At 46.4% G+C, this 21,254-nt stretch overlaps 1 protein-coding gene across 1 annotated transcript in view; it reads right to left on the reverse strand.

Moving 5' to 3' along the window:
• Positions 1 to 21,254, reverse strand: part of TTL (tubulin tyrosine ligase) — a 321,260-nt gene that overhangs the window by 173,665 nt on the left and 126,341 nt on the right. The window contains exon 3 of the mRNA XM_069607789.1: positions 2,913 to 3,145. Coding sequence (XP_069463890.1) covers positions 2,913 to 3,145 — 233 coding nt within the window. The remainder of the gene's footprint in view (positions 1 to 2,912; positions 3,146 to 21,254) is intronic.

Genomic DNA, 21,254 nt, shown 5'->3' on the forward strand with positions numbered 1-21,254 from the left:
ATGATGAAAATGGTGGGGATAATCATGGAGAGAGCAGAACATAAATAGCATGTGTTTGGAGACTGTTAAGAGACTGAAAGACAGCTTAAAAAGCTGAAGCCTGCACATAGATAATGAAAATGAAACATGGGGAATTGCAAAAATATCATATGCTCCAGATAATTCTCTTGATATGTACTGGAAGCCCCCATGATCAGTCTTCCAAATTACAGGCGTCCACATGTCTGCTTTATGGCAACATGCTGATATTAAGGAAAACCTACTGTGAAGAGTAAATGGCCATTGCCTAGCTGTATGTTCTAGCCAGATATGGTAATGCAGAAATGTCAGGTACTGGGCACTATAAGAACAAGAAGAGAAGCCCATGAGAACATTCCAGTTTCCCAACTAATCAAAACATCTGAACGCATTGGGAAAACCCTTAAATTAAAATACACAGAAAAACAGAGAAAATCACTTCAGGCAATATCATTTAAATTACAAATGGCACTAGAAGACCTTTTTGTGTCAGACCATCTGGGCACAGTGGCACGTGTTGAGCAGAATATGGTACAAGTTTTAAAAATGATCTGTAGCCTCATCCTCATCCAGGCAGCAGGTGGCATTGAAGTACTCACTTGGCTGTATGTATGAAGTAACCTTTCAAATCAATTTGTGAGACGGAGCGGAAGCGAGAGCACAACTAAGATGCCCACCCTTTGTCTGTGCTCTGTATAATATCCATCTCTTTTTGGTCCTACACTCTCAGAAAGGAGGAGAGATTCTGCCACTTTGCATAGAAGTTTTTGGAAGTTTTTTAATGAGGTGCAGACAAAGTTGGAAGATGCAACATGAAGGAACAATGCCATCCAAGAGGACGAATTGTGGAAGGTGCAGGTCGGGCACTGTGCAGTCATGGACAACATGGAAGCAGAATCATGGGAGGCAGGAGCACTCATTCATAAAAAATGAGCAAGGAGGGAAGAGCTGTGCTGCAGAGCATCAGCATGATGCTGGATCGTGGGGGGGGAGCAGTGGTTTAAAATGGAGCTGCAAAGTGGTTACATCATGATGCAAGGACATGTAACTAGGTGGGGGGAGAATAAGTGCAGGGAGGAGGCAGTTTAACTGAGTGAAAGCTCTGGTCAATCCTACAGCTGTTGCCCAATGGCTGCGGGAGAAGCACATATCTTGTTTCAATATGACATGGAAGTCACCAAAGAAAGAGATGGCACTGTTGTTAAGCCCTGTCCTCGATCTTTGAGATGCACAGAAGAAGAGACGAACGCTGCGGGATCACAGACTGTCAACAAGAGCCTACAGGACTTCACAGAGGCAATGCCTGCCTCCACACAAAAAAATGATAAAGTGGAGGGATCCATAATTTAAGGATGAGTGAAGACTGGAGACTGACTACGAAACCTTACTGGAAAGGAGCTGCAAAGAAACAGGTGCATGCAGACACCAAATCAGAAGAGTGTCAAAATGCACAATGGATGTCCGTTGAAGACGGAGCAAGCATATTTAAGGTCTCAGATACAGAGCGTCTTGGACAAGCATGTAACAGAACATGATGGCCAGCTGAACTTTTCCATCAAGAGAAATTTACGATGATTATCACAAGCTGCTAGTTCCTTTGTCTTGGGGAGTGGAGGTACCGTTATTTTGGTCCTAAGAGTTTCTGGGGACAGGGAAGAGGCATTGAAGAGGGAGGCTTGTGGGTTAAAAGGTAAGGTGCTTTGGATTGGGGGCAGGAGGATTCTTCTCAGTCTTCAAAGGCCTGAGCCATGACTCCATGGAGAAGTTAACGGTGTTGCAGATCAGGAAGACTTTGGGTGTGAGCATGCCTATCTGGTACCCAGCGGAGTTAAAAGTGGTCAACTCAAATGATTTGGTGTTTTGTTTTTGATGTGAAGGCATCTATGGCATGCCTTCTGAAGCTTCCTTTGGATGTTGGGAATGGACATTTGCTGGAGCTCCTCCCCAGCCCTCCCGATGAATGGCTAATGATTGGACTGGTTGTTTAGCCTGGTGGCTTGAAATTGCCCCATAAGCATTTGGCAGTGGTTGGGAAGGAAGCCTGGGGTTTAGCTATGTCAAAGCTCAGGTTCTTCTTTTCTGAAGTAGCTGTACACGTTGGTTCTTTTTTTCCATCCCTGCATCACCGTACATCCCGCTACTTCTCACCCCCACGCCACAGTTGAAATCACTACAAGGGGGTGGGTATTTGCTCTGGCACACCCACCGCCAAAGTTTTGAAATGTTAGCGGTTAGGTTTACAAAGGTTTTTGCTTCACTGATTTTTATACTCAGCATGTGCAAAACATGTGTTGGTTTGTGTTCCGCTTATTGCAAAACAAACAGAAGTTTCAAATCTGCCTGCAGTACGGTTTCCATTAACTGAAATAACAATGCCTAGGTTATCAGCAAACCTAATTAAGTTGAACAATACGCCAATAAAATCACTAAAATAAAAATTCACATGGCACATGTTAGAGCCACCAAGGTTTATGAACCAGCAATTTGTCACTCCGAAGGCATACAATAAGGACAAACAAGCTGGCTTGAGTAACAACTGGTGCACATAATGCTTCCAAGACACATGACTAAGGGGGTAAGCGCTAAAACAGAAGAAAGGGCGCACAGCCACACAACAAGTTACAACAAATGAATCCACTTCTAAGGTTCCACAAACTGCACTTTTACAACTGGCAATAGTCCACTTTAACCAGTGTGTGCACATGGAGCAATTTCCTGCCAAGCCCATTTTATGCCACTAATATTTCCAAACACTGCACTCTATATTGGTTTTGTTAAGCGCCAAACTTGCATACCAGTGCCAGATTCTCAGGCAATCACATTGAAACCCATTTAGTTCTAGCACCATGTTACATCTGAATGAAAAGGAAATGTGCCAAACAATAGCCACTAACCTTTGGCGCCAGAGGAGGACTTTGCAATCCAGACATTATCCTCACCATTCTGCTTCCTCTGATTGTACGACTGCAGGAATTCTTCCCTTTCATCTGTCTTGGAGTTGTTTATAAGTTGCCGGATTCCATTCTTCACTGGGGTCTCGGGAGCCTTGAGCAGAGTGGGGTAGATCACATGCGACTCAGGGAACCACGTGCAGGACTCCAGCAGCTCCGGGGTCGTCTTTATCAACCTGTTGAGAAGTGTCAGAGTGTGATGCTCTCAAACATTACATACATAGCTACATGTATCTGGACCCCACCCCCTTCCCTTTATTAAACTGGGAGACTACTATTTTAGATATGCTTTGAGAAGTCTTCACATTACTTATTGTAACACACAAAGTCAAGAAACAAATTAACTGTGAATAGAAACATGGAATTTGACGGTCGATTGGGGCCACCAGTATGCCTATTTCCCACCTACTTTGATAGACCTTAAATGGTCACCAGTTTTATCCATGCGTCTTCAGTAATACAGTTCATAATAAAAGCTCCAGGTCTTTTTGAAAGCACTTAATATTTAGTCTACACCACATAAGAGGATTTCAGAAAACACAAAGGGGCTCATTGCAAGTTTGATGGTATCTCAGTAGTAAATCCACCGAGATACCACCCAACAGAATGACTTACCACTACTTGGCCCGGCGGTCCTACTGCTGGATTACAAGTGGCAGTGTTAGTCCTCATTTAATTGGAATTCATAGCACTCCATGGGGCTCTTCAGCAGAATTACCACAGCCGTAATTCTGCCGAAATCAGGCGGAAAGTTGGTGGATTTGCCTGCAGCTCATAGCTGAAGCGAATCCTCCAACTTTCCGCCCAACTCATAGTTGGGCGGTGCAGTAATGCAGCGGTTATACAATACTGCAGCATTTAATGTGCACTGCCGAACTAGTAATGAGACGCAAAGAACCTACAATTAGCACTAAAGAACTGTCCACGTAACGAAAGTCAACTCCTCTTCATAATACAAAAAAAAAAGAACAAAAAAAATTAAAAGCACACTGTGGAAATCTATGAAGGGAAAATAAGATAAGCAGACAAACCCACTGGTTACTCATTTGTACAACAAGGCATATGCAAGTAAACATTCATCTGTGAGACCACATTGTACAAAGAAGGAACAAGTGGGCCCTAGATCGCGGAATTACGCGAGGTCTGTACTGAGACAGCAGCAGCGCCATCTAAAATGCAAGGAGTTCACGGCCACCCTCTTTCACAAATTCTTCGCTCTGTGAGCAAGACGACCAGCTTTCAACCCTATGTGCCAATCTGCATATTTTGACATGGTGATTCACAGAAGCAGACCCCTCAACTCCTTTACAGAACCTCCATGTCTGACAAGGTACAATTCTAGGGGAACTGATAGATTTCTCCCCACCCACACAGTCACCTTAAGACACAAGAACTGTAATGCTGCTTAAGGTTTAGCTGCAACATTTACACTGCCCACAGGGACCCCTTAGGACGTGGCTTTGCTTTATACTGCAATTTCTTCTGTTCCGCCTTAATTCGTGGTCTTTAGCAGCAACCTAAGTAGAGCAATTTCAATTAATAATGGATACAAATTGAGACACCAGAATTCTGTTGAACACCCTTAGTTAGGCCATGTGTGCAAAAGCTCAAAGGATCGGACAGGGTTCTTTGTTCTCAAAAAGGAATTAATTTACAATGGGTTAGATATAACACAACACTCTCCAAAATAAGAAAATATGAAGGCAGTGTGTGATCTCCCTTGCTGAGGGAATTCCTTCTCTGTCCCATGAGTTCGATACAGTCAGATGAACAGTCCCTGTGCTATGTGTGGGCTTCTGGGAGCCAGTTTAAAAGACTACATTTTGAAAATGTCACTGCTTTGTCATTTAACATGCTGTGTGATGCATGTGGTGGAGCCAACTGAGAATGTAGCATTTTACGTCTGCTGCAAAACCAAGGGGCCACAAAGCTTTTTTAAAGTAAATTTCCCTCATTTGAGTTACATCCTTCTCCCTCCCACAAGCCTGTTCTGCTCAACTTTCAGGCCATCAGTCACCCAGAGTCAGCCAGACAGAAAGTGCCTCTGAAAAATACAGAGACGTATTCTTTCTCTTTTGTGCAAATATATTGACTCTCTTTTAAATATTCTGTACAATTTGCTTTCAACCCTCAGCATCCACCATTATCTCTGTAGAAGGTTGAAGATTTCCTGTTGGCGTTGCAGCCCACAGAACCAATAATTTTTGGTTCTATCACAATGACCTTTTGGCCCAAAGTCCAAACGTGTCCCAGACACGGATTCCTCAGCAAAAACATGCAGTAGTCTCAATTTCATTTCTTCGATTGTTGGTGCTTTGATAAAGGCTTCTTTCAGTTCGGAACCAAGCGCTCCAGCAGAGACAATTGGGAAGAGCTCTGGTGGAGCCACCCTGCACTGCTCCTAGACGGCCCCTGACCCTGGTCACCGGACCCCTCCATTTTCCCATTTTAATTGCTCTGTCCCCTTGGTCCTACCGTCTGACTGTAATGTCTTAAACTTACAAGTCTGTCTAGGACCAACCCGGTTTCTAGCTTGTGGTTTCCTACTATTGTTCTTTTACTTCTAATAATACATGTAGTTTTCCTAGATTTAACTCCAACTCCACTTGTGCTGTCTCGCTCTGTGTCTCTTTGTAGGTGCGTTTCTCTCTCTCTGCGTCTCTCATCTCTTGGTATGGGTCTCTCTCCATCTGTATGTGTCCCTCTTCAAGTCTCTCCTCTTTCTCCTCCTACTCCCCCTTCTAATCCTCTTCCTACCTCCTCCCTCATTCATATTTTCGATTCATCTCCTGTGAAACCTCTTCCACCAACAGTCTGAGCACCTGTGCCAAGGCTTTATCGCGGGGGATCAGGCCTGCATCCCCCTTTTTTTTAAAAAATATTTATTTGTACAAGAACAGTTAACAGTCAATAATAAATAACAAAAACAATACAACTACATGCAGAATAGAATATACATATTTACAGTTAAAGAACTAGTACAATTTCAGAAAGTTATCCCAAATCTTTGCATGCAAGGTAAGTTTACCTGGTCTCCTGTAAATTACTCTCTCCAGGTTTGCAAGACAAGTCATCTCCTCAATCCAATCCACAACCGTAGGTGCAATTCGTGATTTCCAGCCCCTTAATATCATCTTTTTGCCTATACAGGCCCCTCTGAACAAGATGTTTTTCTGTGAGACTGAAAGTTCCTCAAGCAACAAATCACCTCCTAGGATCATCGTTTTGAAATCCAATGCAATATCCAAATTCAGAATTCGCAAGCAAATGATACACACATCCTGCCAAAATCCACGTACTCGTACACAGTCCCAGATCATATGTTCCAAACTACCCACTTCATTCCCACAACACCAGCAGTCATCCAAATCCACCATACCACTCTTCAACAACCTTTCCGGACTCCAGTACACTCTGTTGAGGATCTTTATTTGCCTTGAACTTTCTTCCAAGTTTATAGAGCAAAGCTTTACATTAGCACACATCTCCAACCACATCTCAGATGAAAATCCCACACCCCAATCTCCTGCCCCAATCCGCTCTTAGTTCAGTATTCTCTTTATAATTAGACACAATTTGATTGCAATCGATCCACACCCTGGCTCTCTCTCCTTAAGAAAGAGATTCTCAATTGCATCACCCTGCTCAACCACATCCCTTGTACATCTTTTCAATTTCCTGAAGTCACCATTTGAATAATTGTCATTGCTATATTTTGCACATAACTCTTCTTCATCAATCCACTTACCATCCCCAAGGATATCACCAATCCAATACATTCCACTTAGAAACCACTCCGGCCAGAACAAAGGCTTACCCCTATCAGCTATTGCCGGGTTCAACCAAATGGAAGCACGAGAAGTCTTCAAAGCCACCAAGCCCAACATTTCATGCACATTTTTCCAAGTCTCTTTCAGAAACACAGTCATTGGCACTTTCCTACATTGCATCCCTTGTTTGTCCCTCGTGCAACTCTCCCCTTCTTCCCTCCTTTTTGCTCCTTCGCACTTTCCCATTTCTTCCAACTTGTAGGTCCTGGTCTCCAAATCACTACCTGCATCCCCTCAAGCCTCCCTGGCACCCCGCTTCCAATCACCCTCCTATGGGTCTCCAATTGTTTAGCCTTCGATAGCCAAACTTCATGCATCTGTCAGCTTTGGACTTCCCCTTCTCGTCTAGACAAACCTCCACTTCCTGTACCATAGCTCTTTGAGGAAGCCCGGTTCCTCTAGGGCAGTCTCCCACTACCCAATGTCCAGGTTCCCACTTCCTTTCCCTGCACATCTAAATTACATAATGACCATTCACCCCCAAATCTCAAGGGGAGTCCTTTAGCCCCACCTTAGTATCCCCGGGTATCTCCTGTACCCCTTCCTCACGCTCTAAACTTTCAGCTCCTCCAGTCTCTCCTGTAGCATCTTCTCTCTACAATCGCTCCTCTCGCCCACATTATTCACAATCAGGTTTCCAACACCTTTTCCTACCACCTCCGCCCATTGACTGAGGGCTCTGGCTTTTATACTTGGTGTAAGTACCCAGCATTTCCCCCTGGATGTCCATTCTCAGATTTGTTTTCATATTCCACCGAAAAAGATGAATATTGTTGTTTGCCACAAAGGAAAAACGTGATACATGTTAATTTCACTAATTAATTGAACACCAAATTTTCATTTGTCTCCAATTTACATCCTCACATGAATATCATATTTGTATGCTTACTCTGATTTGCAGTGTTGTTAGCAGTGGTGGCCATTTTTGCTGCTAAACACACACTGCGAACAATTAGAGTAAGCATACAAATATGATATTCATGTGAGGATTTAAATCGGAGATAAATGAAAATGTGGTGTTCAATTAGTCAAATTAACATGTATCGCGTTTATTGCAAAACAAATCAATGAAAAGAAAGACACTCGTAACTCTATTCTAAAAAATAAATTGGAAAAAAAACAAAAACGCAAGACCAGTTTAGCAGAGACAGCGCGATGATGAGCACTCAACAAAATTACTTGTAGATGGCGCACGGAAAACTACAATACGTATTGCCAAAAATCAAAACATCAATTATCTCGGTAACAGGATCACCTACCGTACTAGAAATAGTAGCATTAATTCAGCAATGAAATAAAGAATATTCCATGCGAACTTCATGACGCAAGACCTCACCGTTCATGATGAGTTAAGTCCCCAAGATCAACACCACATACAAACCCACAAACACGATTTTGTTTTATATATATAGATGACCACTCCTTCTAAGGCAACCTCCCCTGAAATACCTGCGCCTGTGTCTTGCTATGATGTGCTTGGACTCTCCTGGGACTTTGATTAAAAAAAAAGTAAAAATGTTGTTGAATTTCTAGGTTGTAGTTCATGTGATTGTCCCCTGCGTTTGAACATGTTTGAGCGGGGACAATGCAGGGTGTTCTTGGGGTCCCTAGTCTACCTCCCAGGGCCCAGCATACTCAACTTGGTGTGGCACCCAGACCATCCGATCATCCCACTATCAGACCTCACAGCCATGTAGGACATTTCATCACACACCTTAATGCTATTAGCAACCTGTCGCATAGAACAGCAATCTAAATATTGCAAGAATCACCCTGGCGTATCGGGCCCATCACAGTGATATGTTGGCATCAGCCAACAGACAGAGCACCCTGATGTGGGCAGAGGAGGGTGTGCTAAGCCCCACTGAGGGAGCATAAAGAACAACTCTGATATGATATTGCATTCATCACGTGCCTGTACACAAGTGTTTCTAGGCGCAATAAGGGAGGGAAGACAGAGGGAAGAAAAAACAATCTTACTAGGCCTTGTGACATTCAGATTGTGCAAGTGCAGCAACGAGAGGTGCCGGGGGAAGGAAGTGGGGGGTCGGGAGGTGGGGGGGGAAGAGTGTGAGGGAGAGCGTGGGGGGGGAGGGAGGGAGAGTGTGGTCAAGGCCAGTAACGGTCTGGGTAAGTGCGACCAGGGCAGCGCTTCTCTGGGTAAGTGCTAGTTGGCAGGGGGGCTGTAGAGGTTACAGTTATAGCCCCTAGGCAGTAGGCCATGTAGCAGTGCAAGGAGGACTCATCGAAGAGGAGCATGGTACTCGGTGAAACACTGAGGGTATCAAGCAACCAATCTGTGTATCAGACAGGAAGGTTAGAAGGGGAGCGAGAGAGTGAGAAGGCAGAGGAGAGAAAAAAATAAGAAAAAAAAGTCTTGAGTTGCTTCCGGAACTTCAGGTGGTCCGGCTCAAGTCAGAAAGGAAGGGAGGCCCTTACAGAGGGAGGCACCTGCAGTGTAGAGCGATCTACCCCACACTCTCTGTCTGGAGAAGCGTCTGACCCTTAGAGAGTTGGAAGTAGTTGAGTGAAGGGCTCGAGAAGGAAGGTACCTAGGCAGAGAGAGTTAGATTTACTGTGGGCCCTGGTCCCAGAAAGCCTTGTGGACGATGTAGAGGGTCTTGAACTTGATCCTTGCAGCAACAGGGAGCCAGTGGAGACATTTCAGGGCTGGAGAGATACAGAACCTGGGCTTGAGGCCATGGATATGTTTTGCAGTCCTGTTCTGGATTAGTTGCAGAGGGCGCAGTATAGAGGCAGGCAGATTGAGAAAGAGGATGTTGCAGTAGTCCAGCCTAAAGAGAACCAGAGCTCTAAAGACAGTGAGCTTCTGGGGGAAAGTGAGAAAAGGTAGAATACTTCTGAGGAGGTGCAGCTGGAAGTGGGCCTTCTTGGCAAGGTCCGTGATGCGAGAAGAGAAGGAGAGTGAAGTCAAAGATGACACCAATATTTTATACCACACAGGAAGGCGAGAGTGAGGGCGCAAGGAGGGCGGCCACATTGAAAGAGGGAAAGCGCGAGCACGGGGCCCAATGAGAAGGATCTCTGTCTTACTGGCATTAAGGCAGAGATCATTGGAAGAGTACCAATTCTGTATCGCGGATAGACAGTCAGGAATGAGCAAGGGAGGAGAGGCGGCTGAGGGAACTCTGAAAGAGCTGAGTGTCATCCACATAACACTAAAAGTTGGAGGAGTAGGTGGAGATCAGGTGGGCCAAAGGGGGCATATAGACATTGAAGAGCCAGGGTGAGAGGATAGAGAGCTGGGGGACACCACATGTAGAGAGAGTGGCGGTGGAGAGAAAGAACCCTAGTTGGACCTGGGAGTGTCGGTCCAAGAGGAAGTTCAGCCACGCCAGAGCCTGATCCGTGATGCCCAGGTTTGCACAAAGTCAATTGATCAGGGTGGAGTGATTGACCGTGTCGAAAGCAGAAGAAAAGTCAAGTAGGATGAGGAGAGAAGGAGAGCTAGAGTCAAGGTTAGAGAGCAGATCTTTACGGATGTTCAGGAGAGCAGTTTCCGTGCCTCTGGCTGCTCTGAAGCCCGACTGATGGTCGTGGAGGCAACCAACAGATTCAGTGTGGAGAGTAAGCTTGGAGATGGCCAACTTTTGCAGGTGTTTGCCCAGGAAAGGAGCGATAGAAACCAGGTGACAGTTTTCCGGACGAGTAGAAGTGTTTAAGGAGAGGGGAAAGATCCAGTGGCGTAAGAGTGATTACAGAAATTGGCCAAGGCTGAGGCGAGGGTGTCAATGTGGCCCTTGATGGTCCTGGAAGAGCAGGGGAGCACCTGTTTAGACAATACTTTCATAGAGAAGACTTGTCTCGAAACATCGTCAGATGTTCAGAAAGAGAAGGAGGAAAAAGGAAGAGGAGAGGCTCCCAAGGGGGGCCTAAGAGAGGTAGAGGGAGTGGAAAAGGAAAGTGAGGACAGGATGTCCTGAGTTTTAGTGGTGAAATGAGCAGCCAGTGCAGTGCAGAGATCCTGGGAGGGAACAGGAGAGGTGGAGACTGCAGTAGGATTGGCTAGCTCATTGCAGATTTTAAAGAGTTTGGCTGTGTTGTTAGAGGCCACATTGATGCAGGCTTGGATGTGGACTCTCTTCTTGGAGGAGACAGTCTGTATTGCCTGTGGAGCAGGTGGCAGGTCAACTTGTCAGAGAATGCGCCCGAAGCCTTCCTCTCAGCCACCCTGCAATTGTATTTCAGGGCGGCGAGGTCGAAGTCATACCACGAGTTGCACTTGGAGTAAGGCGTCAGACAGATTCTCATGACAGGGATATCCAGAGTGTTGGAGATAGAGAGATGCAGGTTAGAAAGGGCTGTGTCAGACGCAGGAGTAGGAGGAACAGAGAAAGTAGAGGCAAAGGTGTCCACTGGCACTCGCTTCATGGGCTGTACAACTCAGAAGGAAGGTGGCAGTGATGGGGCAGATCTGGCATGTGTGACATGAAGTGTCAGGTGAGAGGAGAGCAGAAAGGGGTCAGTCCACGAGAGAGGAATGGTGAGAGGGTTAGAGGGGGATGTCTGAGGAGATGAGAGCATCCAAGGTGTGGCTGGCAGAGTGTCAGAACAGAGGGAAGAATGGAAAGAAAGAGTCGCAAAGGTTGCAGAAGAGCCCAGAGGAGGGATTAGAAGCATCCAGGTGGATGTTGAAGTCTGAGGAGGGGACGCTGAGAAGAGGCAAGGACAGATGAGGAGAGGTCAGCCCATTCAGAGAGGAAGAGGACGGTCTGGCCAGGTGGCATGTAGATGGTAGCCACAGTCGGAGAGAGGCCAGGAGAAATAGAGAGCCTGCAGACCAGGCATTCAAAGGAAGAGTAGGCCTGCGTAGGAATGGCAGAAGCAGGGACCCACTCTGGAAAGATCAGGGCCACTCTACCACCGAGCCAGTAGATTCTGGGCTTGTAGAGGATCTTGTAGCCCGGAGAGCGGCAAACCGGGTGACAGAGCTGGCCATGGACCATGTCTCTGTGAGAGCAATAACACCCAGGTCAAGCTCTTCCAGGAGGTGGCAGATGTCAGAGGAGTGTTTGACAGCAGAGTGAGATTTGAGAGTAGCAACATGGAGAAGGTTGCCACATTTGAAATACTTCTGGGGTGGGGTGCAGGAGGGAGATACACCCAGTTGAGGTTGTAGAGGTGGCCCTATAGTGGGCAGAGGCAATAGACTGAGGTGGCACAGGGCTCAGAGGAGGAGGAGGAGGTAGGCGACGGAGGAAGGAGGTGGCAAAGGAGTCAGAGAGGTGTTAGAAGCAGTAGCAGGAGAAGACAGAAAATTGCTAAGATGCTGGAAGCGCCTATCGAAAAGGAGATTGGGCTGAGGGCCCTGGACCAAGACTGTCCCATTCAGATAGACATTAATGATGGTTATGAAGGAGGCCACGAGGACCTCCCACCAGGTGCCACCACCATTAATGGCAGAGGAGGAGAAAGGGGAGAGAACAGAGACTGTATGAGGGGTCAGAAGAGGGAACGACAAAGAGGACATAGTGAGAGCCTGGCTAGAGGAAGCACTGATGTATATAGGTATCAGCGATAGGGAGACTGGGGAGGTGTGGGGGGGGGGGGCAGAGAGAGAGAGCAAGAGAGAGAGAGAGCGAGCGAGCGAGTGAGACCAGTACTGCGCACTGCAGGAGGACGGGGGGGGTTCACACAGGGGAGCAAAACAGTAGGGAAACATAACAAGAAGCAAGGCAGGGCACACAAAGTGGAGCAAGGCACAGTAACAGCAGTAACCACAGTGGATTGGGGACCTAGAGAGTGGGAGAGAGCCTAGTGGAACAGCAGACACAGTAACAGAGGAGTGGCAACCTAGAAGTGGGAGAGAGCCTAGCGGAAGCAGTGAGACAGTGGCAACAAATGTCGGAGTAGGCCCCTTAGGACGCGGGGGGAGGGACAGACAGACACACAACAGTTAGCAACAGCAGCCTAGGAACACAGTCGGGAGTCAGAACACACAAAGTATGACTAGCCGCAAGGGAGGGGAAGTTTGCGCAGAGACAATGGGCCTGATCACGACTTTGGCGGTAACGCCAGCAGTATTACCGCCGGCGGTATTAGCCCTACCGCCGAACTCCCCCGCGCTAATAGCGCCGGATAACGAGTTCGGCGGTAATGTAATTCCCCATTGAGCCCATTCGGGAATGCCCCATTCCCCATTGGGCTCAATGGGGAAAATTCGCGCTCTTACCGCTGGCGGATTTCGCGCCGGTGGTAATAGCGCAAATTTCCGGCAGATTTCCCCCCAGCCAAGAGCTGGGGCGAAATCCGCCGAAGTCCTGATTTGGCGGACCCTTAAATCCAGCGGTAATAGCGCGACCGCCGGATTTAAGGGTTAACGCCAAAGTTGTGATGAGGCCCAATGTATGGTAAGTCAGGCGTATCGGTGGAAGTACGCAAAAAGGCTGGGCAATTCAGTAGAGAGCAGTAGTGGCTGCTCTCACTGCCTGCACTTTACTTACATTACGGTCACTGCTGGTCGACGGCTGTGCAGCGTACTCACCCTCTGCTCCACTACCCGTTTGTCTCCAAACACCTGTGCCGTACAACACTGTGGCCTTATCCTGACGGACTTTTCCGCAGAGGATCCGATCCTTGGTTTTGAAAGGGTACGCTGCGTGGACGTAGTGCGATGTGTGACGTATCAGACGGGCAGCGTCTCCTGCAGACTTACACCGCAAAACACAGCGGCCTTGTCCTGCGCAGGCTTTGGTAACATGACTGAGGGTGCACACACTGTGAATGAGGCATTGAAAATTGACTGAACGGACTGTTCAAAAGGGGAAGAGGCTACGGACCCAGTTGTATCAATATTATGGGCTCCAACAGTACAGGTGCCGGAATCCCAGCAGTCTACCATTAAAGTGTTAATGCTTTTGAAAGTTTTCCAAACATACTGCTTCCAATTCTAGTTCTCAAGGGGCCCGATACTCACTATGCTTTACTTTGTACTGACAGTCCAATCTCGGTTTCTAAGTGAGAGAAATGAGCTTATCTTCTCTATGGACCATTGGAGTGGCTTACTGTTCATGCGAAAGTGCGACTTTGGGCCTTAGTAAAGTCTGTTGTGTGGTTCCTGTTGTCCACATTTAGCTTTTTATCTTGCCTCTAGTTCCGTATTGTTCTCAGTGTGTTGCCCTTTTGTCGGTCTACTCTCATGTACATACCGATTGCCTCAGGCCTCCAAGGAGGTCACATTTATTGCCCGGGAAGAAGGGATTTGTGGAACTGGTTTATTTCTCAATGGAGCTGAACCCATGCCCTGAAATGCTGCCAAATCAACATGAATCCCAAGACTTTAGCCCTGTGAAGGGAACATGTGGACGGTGCATGTACAGTGAAGGCCCAACATAAAGGCAACTGCTGTCTGTGTCCTGCAGAACGCGAGTGGAGTGTGGACGCGAGTGGAGTGTGGCTCAGTGATATAACAGTTGGAGCCAACCAGCCAGCATTTCCCTGTGCTTGGACTGTTTCTCATGGCGGAACCTCTGCCTCTTTGCGCCGCGCATCTTGCTATGTACCTTTCCATACATGATTTTTCTTGGGCACTGGCGTGAAGGCGAGTATGCACCCCCAAAGTAACAGCTGCACATCTTAACATATGAGGCCCAGGTACGTCATTGGTAAGGAGGGATCAGACCCATGGACTGCATGAGAGATGGGCGCATTCGATATGTGCGTCTGCCATAGGAGTCTCAGGGTTCAGTCCCATGCAACAAGAAGAGCTAGAGGACAGCATTGCAAAAAGTGGCAATTTAATGGCACCACTGACCGAGCAGGCTTCGGGAATTGAAGCCGTCTCTCCAGGCGGATAACTGTGCTTGAGGTTCAGCAGATGGGAGTAAATGGAAGTTAGGTGTCAGCTTTGCATAAGTGAGATTGATTTAAGCCAAGAGCGATTTATACAAATCAAACAATTGTTACATGTTTGGACTCACATAGGTGCTGTGTTTATGGTAGAACAGCCATGACAGATTGCAGCTGCGCATGACGACATAGTTGGTCTTTCATATGGAATGAATGGGTGGACATATTGCTTACCCACCTTCATCTGTGGAGCTTCCTACGAGCCCCAGTAGCGAGACGTGTGCATGGGGAAGAAATGCAATGCTGTATAAACACGACTTGTGTCATTAAGGTGCATAGTGCAATTAATTTTAGTTAGTGACCATCAACCACACAAGGTTGCAGTGTAAGGGCTGCTTACTCTGACCTGGATCCAATCAGTGTTTCTCTGTCTCTAGGGGGCCGCACTTGGACAACTGGACATGTTTAACATACAGGTTCTATTGACAAAAGAAAGAGGGAAAGGCCCTCAACTAGCCCTACTGTTATGATAAGGTTCCCTGTCTAAGATAATAAACAAAAAGGTGCTTGTCAGGACGTCTTGCATAACACAATACTGTCCTCTGTCCAAACCTAAACTACCTAACTGGCCCTTTCACTGAGTGAAACAAAAAAGTAGTACAAATGAAAACTCAGACTTAGTTGGTTGATGGATGGTGCTCGACACTCTCCCACTAAATATATTTTGAAATGTCCTTCTCCACTTCCCGGGCTTTTCCCTCTCATCACAGTTTCAGCACAAATTTAAAAGGTCTTGTACAAAGGTGAAATTACTCCTTGTCTGGTGTCCCTTTACAGTATTTATAATCCACAGAAAAATAACTGAGCTCTTCCTTTTAGACTTTCGTATTACTTAGTAACGACATTTCTCAGAAGTTGTTCGATTGAAATTGAGCCCTTCCACACACTCTTCACAACCTTTACAAGTGTAGTTGTCCCTTGTTTTTTTAGGTTTGTAGCATTAAGGGTAATTTTGATAGCCCCTTTGGGTCTCCCCTTCGAACCAGTTCACCTTTTCATTTAGAGTAGTTTCTGGTGGTCTACTGTGGACCAATGGATTCTGCCTCCTAGCGTTAGTTAAAGGTCTTTGGGGGTCATTATGACCCCGGCGATAAGGGGTTAACAGCGCCGTAAAAGGCTGCGGCGCCGTTAACCCCTTAACGCCTTACTACGAGGTCCCTTTGCGGCTCCCGACCTGAACGGCTGGTCTGGACCAGCCGTAAAGTAGGGACCCGCAAAGGGACCTTGATGGCAATTACGGTACCGCAATTTGCGGTACCGTAATTGATGCCTTCCCCATTCCCAATGAGCACTATGGGGAAAAAATGGGAATGGGGAAGGGCCATGGAGAAAGGGGGAATTACCGCCCCGCCAACCTTGGAATGGGGTGGTAATTCCCCCTTTCTCCATGGCGGACTCCGGCATGGACCATGGTGCTAATCGCACCATGGTTTAGCGCCAGAGTCCTAATGAGGGCCTTTGGCTTTTCTAAATACCTTTTTTTTTTTGGTTCCAAAATGTAAACCTTTACAAAATTAGTTTCAAATATTGTACCAATATTCCATAACATTGAGTCTTCACAGAAATAAAAATTGTTATTTTAAAAACAAGCCACATTAAAATTCTGACAAATTATACACAATCATTACAGTTACTAGAACGCATCAATTGCTATAACTACTATTAAGTAAATACCATTAGTTATAATAGTAGTAATTCATCATCGATCAATTTTATGAATGCACCAAGAGCAAAGATTAATGCTTTCCCTTGCCCCAGCATCATTCGATTCCACAAGGTCTCCATACAGTCTACACAGTTAATATTAACAAATTGCATCAACAAAGTGGTCAGAGCGTTTTTGAAATACGGACACTCCAAAATCAGATGTTTTAAGGTCTTTTCGGGTTCAATGCAGTTGGGAAATCGACAATTCATCCTCTTGATGGAATCTCTCGAGTGACCCCAATACTTAGTCCTTTCTAGAGTATGTAACTGATTCAGTTTGAATCTCATGTAGTAACTACATGCAATATTGCAAGGAAATATTGATAAATATAAACATCCTTCCCTTTTTTACGGGAATACTTCGCATATTCCTTGTATGTCTTCAGCTTTGCTAATTCTTCAATGGTCACTGACCAATCTTGTACGAAGAGCTTTTGTTTTACATAACAAGGTCGCATATATAGATCAGTTTGATTCACACCCAATTCCTGCAGAGTTGCTTTCCTCCTTGAGCCATATGCTATTAGAGAACTTGAGCTACAACCTTTAATCATATAATTCAAATCCTGGTAAAGTGAATTAATAGGTGGATTCATAATTTTACTATAATTTACAAGAGCTCTCCATATCCATCTACATGCAAGAGAAATCAAACCTAACTTGTAGCGGATAATACAATTGGGAATGGATGCAGAAAACTGAAGTGCAGATTTTGTGCAAACAAATATCCAGAGAATACAATAGAACAGGTTCCACCTTTAAAGTCAAAATATTCAATTGCGGGATCAGAGAAAATGTACAATACTTTTACATATATGACTTTCAACTAACTCAAAAGCGGTCTAGCCTTACCTTAGAGTGTAAGTATTCTATCCAAATTGTCAATGTTGAGTAATTACTCAACCGATAAACCAGGTAAATAAATTAATCGGGGTGATTAATCACTTTGCCGTCTAAATTCCATACACATTTTTTTTTTACCTACGTTAAATATCATGATGTTCGTTTTAGATGAGTTGGGTTTCAAATTATGTTGAAATGCATATTCAGAAAACATTTGCAATTTTCTCTGTAAACCTGCTGGAGTCAGAGCAAATAAAACAATATCATCTGCTAACGCTATCCAATTAAATTTTAGGAAACATAAACGTGCAGGAAGTAGATCATTGGTATTCCAAATCTCGTCACTTGGATACAAATTGAACAGCGTAGCTGCATAGTTACATCCTTGTTTTAGTCCCAAGTACGATCTGGCCGATGCACCCTCCTTAGTCATTCTAATCCTATACGATGTGTTCTCGTGGAATTTGGCAATCCAATTGATTAAGTAGGCTGGAATACCAAGTTTATACATCTTTGACCATAGCAGATCACGTACAACCGTATCAAAAGTGGCCGTCATATCAATCGATGCTATATATAAAGTACTAAGCTCTTTTGATTTGGTCCCTGCTAATAAATGGGCCATGTTTGTTGCATTCAGAGTTGTACTCATGTCTTTTCTAAAGCCCATTTGAGATTTGGAATATGCATTAAGAGTTACCAGCTGCTTGTTCAAGTCGGCAAGAACTAGAACAAAAGAAAGATTTTAGCTGCGGCATCGGTCAACAAAATTGCCCTATAATTCTCAGGATTTAACGGGTCTCCTTTTTTGAAAATGGGAATAAGAATAACAGTCACCCATGATTCTAGAAGGAACCCCGAGATCACTTATCAAATTTAATTTTCAAAATCCTAGCCCAAAATGTCAGATCTGCCTTGTCTACACATGATGGAATGTGGTCAGGACCAGTAGCTCTTGAATTAGATAATTTCTTAATGCCCCATTCTATGTCAGCAGTCGACCACTTAAACGTTGATGTTATTCTAGCTGTATAACATATGTATTAGGAGCAAAACGTGAAGGTAATTTGTATTTAGAGCTAAAAAAGGCCCTCAATGTATCAGTTTGAATAATGTTTTTTGGATCAATACCGCTGGCAGTTTGACTGTTCTTAATTGCAGACCACACATCTATTATTCTTACAAATAGCTCTAATCATCTCACAGTTATGGTTATTATGTTGGTGCATGAGTAATACTTTGATTTTGTTCTTATAAATTTGTGAAATTCTGTTTTTAAGATAACCAAATTGGGTCACACTAATATATTCTCTCTTTAGATTTCTTAATCCTCTATTTTTCTTTCATTTTAAACATTTGATATCCAAATCAAACGGGTGCCGGGTTTCGCTCATAGAAAGTTTTTGATTACTTAAGAGATGGAATAGAGCATTTGCTATGGCCACAACCACGATTTTATCCCAATATTGCAGATCTTTTAGTTCTGGTGTATTGAAGTTGTCCCTGCTATGTAACTCATTAGAGACTCTTACTACTAATTTCCTACATACGAGCGGATTCCATCTTATTGAAGTTTGCGTTTGCTTGGGCTCTATTGCCCGCAAGAAGCCATTAATGTCATGGAGTTACATTCAATGGACAATGACAGTTGTAGAGGGGTGTGATCACTGCCCATACATTCTTTTATATCTGTGCTATCAATAGTTGATAAAAGCGAATCAGACATGCAGAAGTAATCAATCATTGTGCTGGATGTACCTCTTTTCCATGTGTATCCAAGTGTTGGTTCACTATACCGGACAAATGAATTTCCCATATGCTCGCCATTTATCTCCTCTTAGTCGCATTTATTTCAATCTTTGTGTTTTGCCTACATAAAGAATTAAAGTCTGCACCGACAAAGACTTCAAATTTGATATTAAGTGTGAGTGCGTATTCTAGGCACCCATTTATATCGTGAAATATCTCACCAATTGAATATTTCAATGGGTTCCAATACAAGCTAATCAACAATAGCGGGTTACACTCCAATCTCTTTAAATCTACAGAAACGAAGGCCACCAGGGGGCGCACAGGCAATGGCTGCATGAGCGTACAGCTCCCGCTGAGGCCTGGCCGTTTTGGAGGATTGGGCCCCCCGAACCCCCCCAGGTGAACTCAACGTGGCGACTCAGCGTTGTGACCCCCCCCCCCCCCCCGGGCACCCTATGCTCGAAAGAGCGACCCCCGAGAACCACGTGGAGCCCGACAACTGGCCCAGACACACACGAGAGGAGAAGGGAAACGAGGCATAGGCGGCCGCGGCTCCAAAGGAACAGAGGCGTTTCACCGAGGCCGCGGGAGGCGCAGACCAAGAGCACAGACCCGGAACGTGAGGTGAGCCCACGTCCCCCCAGCCCCCACCCGGGCCGAAACGCACTACCCCAAGGCCGTCGGGAGGTGGGGGAATTGGGGGACAGGAGCAGTGGAGCCCCACTCATCGGGACGAGTCGTCGCTGTGCTCTGGACAGCCTGAAAAAGTCAAGGCGGGCTGGGAGGTGCCGCTCCCGCCAGAAGAGCGAGTGGAGGGAGCGCGAACATGCCGACTTCAGTCGTGGAGGGATCCGCAGGCACTAAGTGAGGACGGCGAAGTGGAGTAGCCAGGCCCTTCGACCATTCCCTCCCCCATGGGAGACACTGAGGAGGCCTGGGTGCGAGGCCCCCACCCGGCATTGGTGGGGCGTACCCGCCCGTAGACTCCCTCTGGGCCTGGCTGGACGGACCCAGTTGCCTGCTCCGCCAAGAACCCCCGACTGCCACGGTGAAACTGGATAGGGTGTGAGGCCCCCGCCAGGCGACGGCAGGGCGTGTGCCCGCCCAACACTGACACCCCCCCACAGCAGCAGAACCACACTAAATCACTGGCTGCCTCTCGACGGTGGGGGACTAGGGGTAACCAGATGAACTGGCAGAAAACATTGCAGGAATTTCGCTTTCAGGAGGCTGTGAGTAGCATCCAAGGTATGACCCTCTGGAGTGAAATGGCCCAGCCGGAGGCCCCCGCACCCTCCACAGCAGCAATGGAAAAGGGTTTCACCTCGATCCTGCAGGAGATCAGGGACATGAGCTCGGACATCGCCCAAAATTTGAAAAAATTGACCAGGTGGTGGATAAGGTCGAGGACAGACTACTACAGGTGGAGACCAACCAATCCTCATCTGCGTCCCAAGAAAACCAAATAGGCATGAGGCTAGCAGCCCTGGAGAAGAGGGACGAAGAGCGGGCCAGGCAGATGGACGACTTTGAAAATAGGGAACGGAAGAACAACCTCAGGATCTTTGGGGTCCCGGAATCGGAAGGAGAAACGGAGAGAGACATCACCCGCACGGTGAGAGACATCATCACCATCCTGTTCGCGGGGGAGATGACGACAGAACTCACATTTGATAGAGTGCACAGGGCGGGGGGCCCCCGGTCAATCCTGGTCCGGTTCCATTATTACTAGGAAAAGACAAAAGTGCTGGAGGAGGCCAGAAAAGCCCGGGAGATTACTTATAACGCTCAGATCTCAATATACCAGGATCTTTCGGCCTACACATTGGCCAAACGCAGAATGTGCCGCCCCCTAACGCAACTGCTTAAGGAGAAAGGGGTGCGATACAGATGGGGCTACCCCTTCTCCCTGACCTTCGAATATATGGGTCAGAGGTCAACTCTGATCACGGAAGACATAAGGGGAGCCATCCAGGACTACGTAGTGGACTCGAACCCCCGGAGGGGCCCATTGGGCCCGGAGACGGGCAGACCAAGTGGCTCTGGCCCATCGGGAGACAGGAGAAGGAAAACGGGCGCAAGGAAATTCAGAAAAATCAATACACCATCGCCAGCGAAGGATGGAGAGCGGAACAACTCTGAGGACTGAGGCATCCCGTCAGGCTCCAAAATGGTGTAATGGTGTCTCGGAATTACTCACAGCATCCCCACGAACAGCAAGTATAGGGGGGCCAGGGAGGGGACGCTGCAATAAGGGGGTAGGGGGGGCTCAAGGCGATGAGCT

Source organism: Ambystoma mexicanum, chromosome 4q (assembly GCF_040938575.1).
Source record: "Ambystoma mexicanum isolate Mex_15411 chromosome 4q, UKY_AmexF1_1, whole genome shotgun sequence".
NCBI classification, from domain to species: domain Eukaryota; kingdom Metazoa; phylum Chordata; class Amphibia; order Caudata; family Ambystomatidae; genus Ambystoma; species Ambystoma mexicanum.